Source organism: Pseudopipra pipra, chromosome 13 (assembly GCF_036250125.1).
Source record: "Pseudopipra pipra isolate bDixPip1 chromosome 13, bDixPip1.hap1, whole genome shotgun sequence".
NCBI lineage: Eukaryota > Metazoa > Chordata > Aves > Passeriformes > Pipridae > Pseudopipra > Pseudopipra pipra.
Window position 1 is genome coordinate 12,449,497 of NC_087561.1, and position 11,776 is coordinate 12,461,272.

General features: G+C 42.4%; 1 protein-coding gene and 1 long non-coding RNA gene across 8 annotated transcripts in view; one reads left to right on the forward strand and one right to left on the reverse strand.

The window, feature by feature from the left end:
- FGF13 (fibroblast growth factor 13) overlaps positions 1-11,776 on the reverse strand; it is a 313,357-nt gene that overhangs the window by 234,670 nt on the left and 66,911 nt on the right. The window contains exon 1 of one of the 7 annotated variants that reach the window (XM_064670079.1): positions 4,338-4,434. The exons of 5 other annotated variants lie outside the window; for them this stretch is intronic. In XM_064670079.1, the coding sequence (XP_064526149.1) occupies positions 4,338-4,419 (82 nt within the window). In that variant the 5' untranslated portion in view covers positions 4,420-4,434. Of the gene's footprint in view, positions 1-4,328; positions 4,435-11,776 lie in introns of those variants that run through there. One more of the 7 variants, XM_064670078.1, reaches the window with a different exon arrangement.
- On the forward strand, positions 4,503-6,074 carry LOC135421513 (uncharacterized). The gene is made up of 2 exons (XR_010434039.1): positions 4,503-4,628; positions 5,212-6,074. It is a non-coding gene; the product is annotated as an uncharacterized LOC135421513 (long non-coding RNA).

Here is an 11,776-nt window from a genome sequence, read left to right on the forward strand (position 1 = left end):
TGACATGACAAGAATATATGACATTAGCTGATAGGAGGCCCAAACCAGAGTGCTAACAGTTTTTTTGGTAAAGGAAAAAAATGCTTGGCACCTTGCAGGACAGATTGTCAAGTCTTTTTGCAGTGTTTTAGTCTGTCAAACCTGTGTGCTTTCACACTACAGCCTGATATTACTGCTAAGAGTTCCAAAGGCAGGGCTGTTGGGGATTTTTTGCTTCCAATACTAACATAGAAGTTAACCCTGTTCATGCTATTAGGAAGCTCAAGTGCCTAAATTTTTTTAAGCTGCTTTATCAGTGAAAGAAAGATTTTGCCTTTAAATCCCAGATAATTAGTAAATTTAGTCATTCCAGACCTCACTTTTGGGGGTCACAAGGCTCACTGACACCGGTGCCACATGTGGGCTTTCACAGGACTAGTTATTAAAGGACAGCACTTGTCTCAACCTGGTGCTAGTCCAGGACAGATTTTTTTTTCCTATGGTAAATGAAAACCAGGAAACTTAAGCACAGGCAGAGCATAATTTGAAGACTTCATATAAACAAAAAGTTTCATTTTTGTGTGTTTGAACAAATATATATAGATTTTAGTAAGCATCACAAACATACTCCCAGTTTAGTAAATTGAAAAGGTGAAAAATCAGACCAGTTTTTTTAGATCCTTAAACTCTGACTGACTAGATCATTGCACATCAGAGTTGGGTCTCCCCTCTTCTATTTCCAATGTAGATATTTAACTATTTATTTTTCACTTGTAAGCCCAGTTCTGCCTCTCTTGATTATATTTTCAGCCTCTCCTGCCACTTCACAATTTGTGCGCTTTTCAGACAATCTGAAAAACACCCAACTGGTAGAAAACATCCTTAGGCAATGAACTCAACCAGTTAACCTGGTCTGCAAAGGTATTTCTCTTTATATGCTCAGTATTTGCAACAGTTTCAGCATCTCAAATGCTAATGATTTTGCCAGCTCCTGCCAACAGCGATGACAAACACATATCTTTGGTCCCCATATGGAAAGCCCTGGAGATGCAGCAAATCCACGAGCTCCTTTTCCTCCTTCTGCCTCACTATCTCCACCTCTATATCACTGCTAACTTCATCTCTCCCTTGGACCCCGGTTCCCCCAAAACTCCAACTGATCACTTCCTGCCTTAGATATTCCCATCTCTTCTCAGCACTTCACAAATCCACACTCCACAGTGAGAAAATACCCAGCCAGGCTATCATTACACTCCCGGAAACAGTGATAAATTATGCCCATAATATCTCCTCTTCCATTACATTTTTCAGCTTCCTTGTGCTCTCCAGAGCCTTTTCAAAGCTAATTTTCTACCGTTCAAAGTTTCACGGAATTTGCTTTCTCCTGTCACTCCATCATACTTTCCCCTCCTTCCATTCTCATCCTGGCATCTCTTATTCATTCCGCAAATCACAAAGCAATTGGAAGTTCATCCTTCACTATCAAATGTGCAGTGAAATAAAACCAGACACTTCCAGTCCAAAAGGCACATACACAAACCCTCCCTACCTTGCTACAGAATTTCCTACCACCCTCCATACCATTGACTTGAAATTGTGGTTTTGGTTGTTGTTTTTTTTTTCTTTACTGTTATATCTTTCAAAATCTACTCCTAACATTGTTCAGAAGCGCCTGAGTAATTTTTCTGATCATACTCAAAAGTCTTGCAAAAACATCCCAGTTTTGACAGGAGGCCTTTTCAGACCAAGGGTGGAACAAGGACACAGATGGAAGACTTGACAGGTCTTTTCCCTTAAAATAGTTCCAGTGTGCTTATTTTTCCTGAGTAACTTCAAAGAAGTTTTGCATATGTCCAGTGGGGGAACAAATTCAAATGTTTAAACATTGAAAGTTGCCATGAAAATAATTGACAATTTTCACAGCTTTGCACAATCCTACTCTCCTCTACATTCATTCATTGCTGCCACTTAAATTAGGCATCCTTAGCAAGAACCTCAACTGTTTTTAAATGAACTATTAGGAAGAAGTACAAATTTACCCTCCTCCTATCTTCCATGCTGTTCTCTCCTTGTATATGAGTTACTGCATTACTATCTACAAAGCTTTCCCTCCTTTTGTCTACCAACTGGGCACCCTCTATGAAAAGACTATTGTTTATATCTTTGTTATTCACAACACCCCAGAAATCACGTGATAGAAATTCCTCCCAAAGATACAATTATACGAACAGAACTTGAAAACTGGTTTTTCCACTGATATTCTGAAAAGAAAAAAAAAAAACAAACTCAAGCAGCATAAAACCCAACCCCAAAACAAACACCTAAACCCCTCTTCCAGCTAAAGAAATCAAAGATGCTGCTTCCCAGTGGCCAAGTAACACAGGTCTATATGCTTAACAGGCTAGGTACCTGCCAAACTCCAACATTAAAACAGACACATTCCTTTATCACCCTCCCTGGCCAGGAAATATCCGGACACTGGAGTGGATCTGAAACAGGCCACACTTCATCCCAGAAATCTTTTCTCAGCTCCTGGGACTCGCTGGAGTCAGACTGCTGACTTCCTGCTGCTGTAGCCTTCCCATTATGTCACCGAGAACAGACTTGCTCTTTGATCCCTTTAGACTTATTTCACTTTCACCACCTTTTATTGACTTCTACCGAAATAAATAAAAAAATAACATCCTTTCCTCAGAAAGCAAACGTGGGGCAGAGGGGGAAGAGGAGAAGAGCAGCAAATGAAAGTCATTCCAGTTCTCCTCATCCAATCACTTGAAAACAGTTAGCTATTCTTGGCAAGCTCTGAACGTTCAGTCACTGGTATGCAAGATGAGAAGAAAAAGTAAAGCAGAGCACATGACAAACCTGCACTGATTGTACATCAGTATGGCTGCAGAGACCTTTCTCCTCTTTACAGTGAGAAGAAATACTACTTCAACACCTGCAGCAGAGGGTAGGAAGGAGTACCCACACCACCTGAAGGTCTCAAACAATTACAAATCATGATTCCCCCAGGAAATGCATAGGCCTGTGATTCCCACCAATATTACAACTCCCAGAAATGCCACCACATCTTTATTTCACTAGGAAAGACTTTCACGGTTCAGGTATTCCAGCTCTGCACCCCACAAGAAGTGACAATGGTTTGCAGTGTCAATTGAGACCATCACAGTTTCTTATTCTCTTGCAGCACTCACAGGAACAAAGTGTAAGTGACAGAAGTTCAGAGCACTGTGTATAATTACAGTTAAAAAATTTATCATTTTCGAGGAGCACTGTAGCACAAGGTGGGCAAACTGAGAAATAAGAGCAACATAAGAAATTCCTATGTCCACTGAACATAAAAGATAGCTGCACAGAACTTCACAGCAGATGTAAAATCCAAAGCAAAAATGTTTCTGTGTAAGCAATTTGACAGCACATTGAAAATGTATGGAAGTAAATCCAGCCTAAGATACTTGAACATTGTGGCCAGTACCAGTGAACTACTTAGAGATGCACGTGGGGAAAAAAGAAAAAAAGGTACCTACCATCTTTTTGATAACTCCTGAAAAAATGCCTGAAAACCCAAAATCAGAAGAAATCTCTCTCTCCATGTGTCTGCTGGGCAGGTTAAAAGCGTGCAAGGCTGGGTGTGAACTGATGAGGTGCTGTGGGTTACCTGGAGCTCATTCTACATCACTCCCTTCTATTGGCTCTCTTCCCTGCCCCTCTCCTGTTAGCTTTCCTTTCTGGTTCTTTCATACTTTCTTTACATTGTATCTTTCTTATTTTATGCAAGAAAAAAGAATGTCCTGGACTTTTTCCCTTCATTTAGGGAAAATCAGAAATTTCTAAAATTTGAGGAAAAAGTCATCTACAACAGAAGAGGAAAATCTCTGAGGATTCCTGATTCCCCTTCCCTGGAGATACTCAAAAGGCATTTGGACACAGTCCTGAGTAATGTGCTCAGGAGACTCTGCTTGAGCAGAAAGGTTGGACTACATGAGCTCCAGTGCTCCCTCCCAACCTGGACCATTCTAGGATCTCACACCCAAAATTAATGGAAAAGTCAAAAAAAACCAGATGAGTGCTAATTACCACTGGATTTGAATAAACAGGCTGTAGGGGGCAGGAGAAAGTGGTTCAGAACCCCTAAACTTCTATATTCAACTAAATGAATAAAACCTGTGTGCACCTGCTGGAATTGCAGAGCTGATGGCCATCACCCCCTCCTCTGTTCAAGGAGCTGCAGTCCCTGGGGAAACCACTGACACACAGGAACAGTTACCTGCTTCCAGGAGGAAGAGGGAACTTTCTAATTCCTCTTCCTTGGCCCATTCTAATGAGAAGGGCAATCAGCCCATTACCTTCCTCACCAGATGCTGAGGCTGAGCCACAAGCCCTGGCTGTCACCACATCCCTGTGCAGCTGAGTTGTGTGTTGGTGCCCAGGTGTCATCGTCAGGGGCCTCTGTGAGGTGGGAACAGGGGCTGCCCCAAGAGTTCCAGCACATTCCAAACGGTTCTGGAAGGTTCCACAAAAGCCTCACCCAGCCTGGCAGCGACAACGGTGGTGCCTCTGGGAAAACATGTTGGAAACCAAGAAAAATACTGGGGCCTGTGGTCTCCCTACAGGGGGAACAGGTGGAGGACACCAGAGCAGAGCAGGTGAATATGCCTCAGGGAACCACAGCCCATGGAGAGCCTGTGCTGGAGCAGGTCTATCCCAAGGACTACAGGTCATGGGAAGGGCTCACACTGGGGCAGGGGAAGAGTGTGAGGAGGAAGGAGTGGCAGAGGAGAGCTTCCACAGACCAACCACCACCCCCATTCCCCACAGTGCTAGGGCAGAGGAGCAGGAGTTTGGAATAGAGAAGTAAAGATGACCCTCGGGAAAAGCAGGAGGAGTGGGAAAGATATCCAAGTTTTTGTCTTTATTTCTCACCATCCAACTCTATTTTAATCATCAGTTTTTCCCAAATCAATGTTGTTTTGCCCATGATGGTAATTAGTAAGTGATCTCCCCATCTTTATCATCTCAGTTCATGAGCTTTTCTGTCTCATTTTTTCCCCCTGTCCTGTTGAGGAGTGTGAGCAAGAGAGTGCTGGGTGACCAAGGTCAACCCACCACATCAGCACTTTCTCTCTTGGCAAAGTGTGTTTTAAGGGGATGGAGGAGGGAGAAGATTAGCAGAACAATCAGATGGGTAATGCTACTACTGCTGATGAAATCCCACCTCCGGGATGCCAGTCTCAGTTGTTACAGCTTACACAAACAGGCAGAGGGAAGTCCACCAGAGAAGTACAGCACTGTCTGGAACCCCTGTGCTGGCATCCAAGAGTGATGAACAGAGATGAAGTCGTCACATTACAAAAGCCAGCAAATGCCTATGGACCACTCCGGTCAGATGAGAATTACATGATGCATATCTCTGACCTGATCCCGCTAACACATCCTAAATTGGGTGATAACTAAAAGGACAGGTATCAAAAATATCAAGCACCTGTTAAACAATTTATTCTTAAAGCAACAAGCGGGGCCTTATATCAATTATGTCAACCTCAGATGAAAAGCATCTAGAGATTACCTAGGCCACAGAACAGAGTGATCTCTATAAATACATCTTCATTTCACTTACAACCACAACCACAGTATCAAAGGTAGTGAACCACCACCAGTTCAGATTTAGTTAATCTTGAACAGTGTACGTGTAATGCAACCCAGACCAATCACAATTCAACTGCTATTTCAGGCATATCTCTTCTTCCTGCTTCATTTCTGTCCCTCTGCTCCCTCCCAGCTCAGAGTGATGCTCTAATTATTCAAACAACGTAAGCAGCGTTCAATCCATGCCAGCCCTTTCTTCCTTTAGCACTGACCTTGCCTTATACATCACTCTCACAAAACTAATTAAGTGGAGAACAGTCCCCCTTTACACTCTCTTCATGAAAAGAACTGAATTGCTACCTGCCCGAGGGTGCAATTCAAATTATTTTCACCTTCATTTCTCTCAGAAAAACAATACAAATATTGAGCAAGAAAACAGACCAGGTAATTCAAGGAAATCCTTTACCCAAGATACCACACAAAAATAAAAGGATTATTGTAAATAACATACTCCTTTAGTTGTTCCATTTTGTTTTTAAACATGTCTTTTCATGTAAGCTTGGCCAAGACGGGTTTTGGGAAAAACAGGAAATTTTTTAGGCCAAAAGACAAAGTTGAGGAAAGAAAACCACTGTTCGGGGTACAGAGACCCTACAGACAGGCTCAACTAAGAGAGATCCAAGTGCCTAAGAAAGCTTCAGTCCCACAAAATATATCTGAAATCACTGAATCTGTGAAAGCATCCAGTAATCAACAGGGAAGTTCCTCTCCAACATACAGAAACACAAAAATCGTGGTCTGAAAATGCTCAGCTGTAGGTTGTCTATGATGCCAAGCTTGTCCTCCCAGATTCACAGATGTTTTGTTTGTACACAGACTAAGCACACATATAGATTCAGAGAGGATATTATAAAAGCATAGATTCACTGCTTGCAGTGAGGAGACTAAGAACAGGATTTGCCAAGTCTTTGCTCCTGAGAAAGTGGTCCATATATCCTGGATCCATCTCTTTTCCTCAACACACTATAGCAATAACATGAAGAACAGAAGAAGAAAATTAACATTCATTTGACCCAAGGCTACACTGCAGCACAAAATTCCCAAAGCACTGGGGTAAGACCAGTGCCTTGCAGGAAATCACAGTAAATGGAACAAATACATTTCTTGATGACAAGTCTCCGGCATATTGTGGGTGGCCACAGACCAGAGATGCATGATTTTGCACGGGTCAGGCATCTGCTGTGGATGCTGATGTTCACCCCTTTGCAGTCCCCTGCAATGCTCCACGGGGCTACTCATCCTCCAGGCTTCATCTGCCCGGGAGTTTTTCCTCTGAAAATGAGATTTGGCATCTGCCAAGAAGCAACTATTATTATGTTTTCCTCTAGAAGCAAAAAAAGATGACTGCCTTTTACTACCTTCCATGCAACACGAGTTCTTTGGCACAGACAGCAGCCATGTGAGAACCAACACTATCACAAACATGAGCTTGGAGCTTGTCCCTGAAAATCCTGCCTTACTGTGGATTTCTTCAGCTAACACTGAAAGCCATTACAAAGCATTGGCACAAATGTGCTGGCATCTTGATATCAAGGCCACTTCCACTTTTTAATTGCTAGTGTTTTACTGTCATATATGAGGGACCATTGTCTTTGGATTTAGAGGGAAGGATATTTCTTTTATAAATTTATCCTTCATAAAGAGTTACTCTAGTTTGTGGTACCAAAATAAGTCACAGATAATGAGTCATAACAGGAGGTAGTTACTGTAAATATTCTAAGCATGGACACATTAACAACCACCCACTAATCAGAGGCGATGCCACAGGCAGACACAGAGAACTCCCACTGGTGTCAATGGGAATTTTGAATGGTTCAGGACCTCAGCCAAAAGCTGAGTATCTATTGTAACCTGAAGCATTACCATCCAGGATGGGGTGGGTAATGCCTCAGATTTTGGCTGTCACTTTCCAGTGGGCAGTGAAGGCATCCATTCAAAGTGAATCTGCAATCTCAAATTTCAGACAGGAGGCACGGGGATTTCTAGTGTGAAGTGAATAAAACAAAAGCATTGAGTTTAATTACTCATTCTTTGGTGTCATTAAACGTTTATAATACAAACACAAGTTCTGACGCACAAATCAATAGCACCAATTGACCACAAGAAGACCCAGTCTACTGCTGCCAAACATCTGCCTGAAGGGATACTCAAGTTCATACCCTAAACTGCAGCTGCTGCTGAAGTTTGGTGGGGCTTATCTGACACGCAAAAGAATTGGCACCCAAATTTCTGACAAAACGACAAAGAAATGCCCTGCCTCCCACCCGAGCTGCCCAAGCAGCAGTTAAGGCTGTTAGTGCTGTGCTCCCTTCCCCCTTCTCACACAGGTCTGGCACTTGCTGCTAATTTTGATTCCGTGGACTCAGACCAAGACGTGGTCAGCTTACATGCTGCTCTTCTTCAGTCCCTGAAGTAAGTTACTTTCTCATGATTCAGTACTATAGAAATATAACTGTTGAGATCAGCTTCTTTATTTTTGTCGGCTTTTCTCCAGACCTTTCAATCATAAGCTGCATTATACTATATTCCCATAATGCCAGGAAAAGCAGTAATAGATACCTCAAAATTCTGACTTCTATTTTTCCTGCCAAGTGATTTCTCTAAGTGCTTTGTTTTCTGCTGTCACTGAAACAGAATAGTACCTGTACTTCCAAAGTCTTCACTGTTACTGTCACTATTTCAATACACTCCTCTCAGATTAGAAGCTTTCAGCTTCAAATATACTCCTATTTAGCTTTCTGGAGAAGAAAATATACTCTGCAGTTTCTCACTGCTCATGGCTGAAATTACCAGACATTTGGACAAAGCAATCAAAGTTTCTTGTGGTGACAACATGGTGACAGGAAAAGACACCCCGTGATGCCCTGATGGGGAAGCCAATAGTATTATGATCCCACAGGTAAAAAGAAAAACAAATGCAGATTAATCCATTCCTCAGATTTAGTTTCAGACTCTCTGCTCTGTCTCTTGGCTTTCCTCAGAAGAGTCACACAAACTGCACAGCAGCCTCTGGAAAGAGTCTGGCTGAAATACCAGACAGCACGAGCTCTTTAAGGCCCAGATCCAAAGGACAAGGATTTCAGCATGTCTCAGCTCCCTTTCTAATGCCCTGTATTCTTCTACTGCCCCACACCTCTCCCCCAAATAAAAGGTTAGCAAATATTTCATTCAAATGTGTGTTGACATAGCCCCAGGGATCTCTGGGGTCACTCCATATACTGTTCTCAAAGCACAAAGCAAAAACATTTTCAGGGAGAGCTGGGGAAAGTCACCTGTCCTACCACACACATGGCTCTCCCTACACCAGCTATGTGGCAGGAAAAGAACCTGGCTGGTGGGAACTGTTCTGCTGCCTGGGGGAATTTCCTGAGCATATTACTACAATGGAAGAAGAGCTGTTACCAACCACCAGATGACCACTGCAGGATGCTGAGCTGGTGTTACACAGATTCTCATACTCCTGCTTAACCCCAGAGCAAATGCAGACTGAGGAGAGACACGGAAACCTACCCCACGCTTGAAACCACCAATATAGAGGGGACAAGGCTGCTCTCTGGAACAAGTTGTTTGCTACCACAGACACCACTCTGGAGCAGCAGCAGCAGTGCTGCCAATCTATCTGTTTAAAACAGCTTGCAGATTACACGGGCTTATGGCATCCTGCACCTCCCTAACACTCACACAGTTAAAAAAAAATGGAGGAAAAAAAATCTTATAGGCTACATTCACAGTTAATGCAGCATCTTGCAGAAAGTTAAGGTGCACGTCCCTAACTTCACTAGGTTAATCCAGGAGCTTTATTTAGATTGGGATAGTTAATTCTCAGACATCCACAGCCAGTTTTAAAAGCAGCCAATTTCTGAGCAGAGCAGCCATCACTGGGTTTTCTAGGCAGGACTTGTAAGTGGAACCAACAGACTCTGAAGCAAGCAGTTACCTTCCTCTTTGGCTTTGGAAAAGAAGTGAAAAATCACAACTATTTAATTAAAAACGGATTTTGGTACTTCTATTGCACCTGTGCAGCTCCACTGACGCCACCACAGGCTTTATGAGAGAGGGTAATTTAACTGAAAATACCCACTGCAAGACAGTAAGTACTTGCTCTGGATTGTGCTGACTCCTACCAAAATCCACAGCCTTTCAAGGTTCTGTATAAGTCAAGTTTTTCTACAAAGGCCCACCACAAAAGCTGATTGCAGAAAGTGCCATTTAACAATTTACACAAAGCAGCCCTTAACATTTGGGCTGAATATGGCCCTCCTCAAGTTCTGTAGAGAACTACAGCAAAGTCTCATCTGATCCACGACCTGTAACGCATAAGAAAGCTTCAGGAGTAAGAAAAGCTGACACTGCTATCACTGACAAAGTACTCCACATTTATTATGCAAATATAACCCTGGGACACCTGCACTTACAGCAGGTATTAAAATTACATCATATATCTTACAGAATGTAGGATACATGAACATATCACCACAATAAGCTACTCTTACATGAAATGTGATTGTATTGTTCTTTGAAAAAGGGACTAACTAACTCAAAAACACAGATGTTTCTCTCAGGACTGAAGTATTTCCAGTGCCACTGTATAGCTGCAGAAAAATGCAGGAAATGGTGTACCATCCTTTCCAGACAAATTACTGTTTCATTGTATCAAACAAACAAACAAACAATATCAAACAACAGCCCACCCATCACAGCCTGTTTTTACTATGCTAAATCCAAATCAAACGTTCTCATTGAGAGCAATAACACTCGAGAACACCAAAAGGAAATTCAGGTGGTTCAGAGCAAAAAAAACATTTCCTATTTTCGTCTACAACACAGGAGGCCAAAGAAGGCCATGCAGCCTATATATTAACCGGTAAATGCTACCTCCTTATCATCGTACCTGGAGCCTTTTAAAAGCGTATTTCACAGACGTTAACCATTACTCACTTTCCCACAGCAGTACCAAACCACCTTATAGGAGTACCGGCTCCTCCTGCTGTATCTAAAACTGCCTCTTGCCTTGGTGATAACGGAGAAAGTTTTTATTCAAGCTCAAGGAGTGTACCAGCGTCTCCTGGAAGCAGAGGATCAGCATCAACTGCTTTTCTTGGGAGTCTCAGAATATACACCTTCTGGTACACTGTCACCACAGAAATCAAAGCCTCACATGTCTAAGTCGTTACTGACTCACTAACAGCAGATACAAATGCCTTTGTCCCAATGTTTTGAAACATACATGTGCCACAACCTGTACACAGGCAATTTCAAACGTGAAGTCAATGTGTCATTAGAACTTGTAATCATAGCACAAAACGGAATATGTACGCTTGACTTAAAGAAACAAGCTTTCAAGCAAGCATAGCATAAGTATGGCAAATCTTTTTTGTTTAGGATTACGACACAGTTCTAAATCATGCAAAGTAATTCCTCAGAAAGACAGAAATCTTTTGTTCTGCACTGCTTAATAAATTATTTAAAGCATAATTTAGGCAACAAGGCCACCATAAATGAAAAAAAAAAACACCACAACTCAACTTCAAAGAAGATAATGAAAGGCAAAAAAATTATTTATATAGAAAAATGTAAGGTTTTGCAATGCAACTGAGTGGTGAACTTGTGTTGCTGTGAAAAATAATAATAATAAAAAAGATCCAATGCAAACGCTAAGGTTTTGGTCAAAGGATAACATAGAAGTGGAAAGAGAGTTGGGGGAAAAAAAAACCACATTAAAAAAAAAAACAACCCTCAAAAGTGTTAAACAAACTTTTTCAAAATCAAGAAACCAAAAAGTTTTTTTCTAAAGAATAGAAAGGATGAATTGTTTTGATTTGGCCTCTCGGGCTGCTAAAAAAGTAAATGCCAGGGAAGTGCCCATCACGTTTCATAAAACTAGTAAATACGGAGCAGGTTTTCCCTCTTTACGGGAGGCCCGGCCCATACCCTTCACCGGGTACCTCACCAGCCCCAGCCTGCCACCCAGATGGACGTTTGAGACGACACACGGATTTATGTAGGAACACACAGGAACACCGCTCTGGAGGGACACGGAGCGCTCCCGCACCAGCCCCTTCCCGCACGTCCCCTACAGCCCCGCGCTGGGGATGGGGGCTCGACAGAGGGGGGCACCGCCACCTGTGCGTGCCCCCTGAGCGGGCCA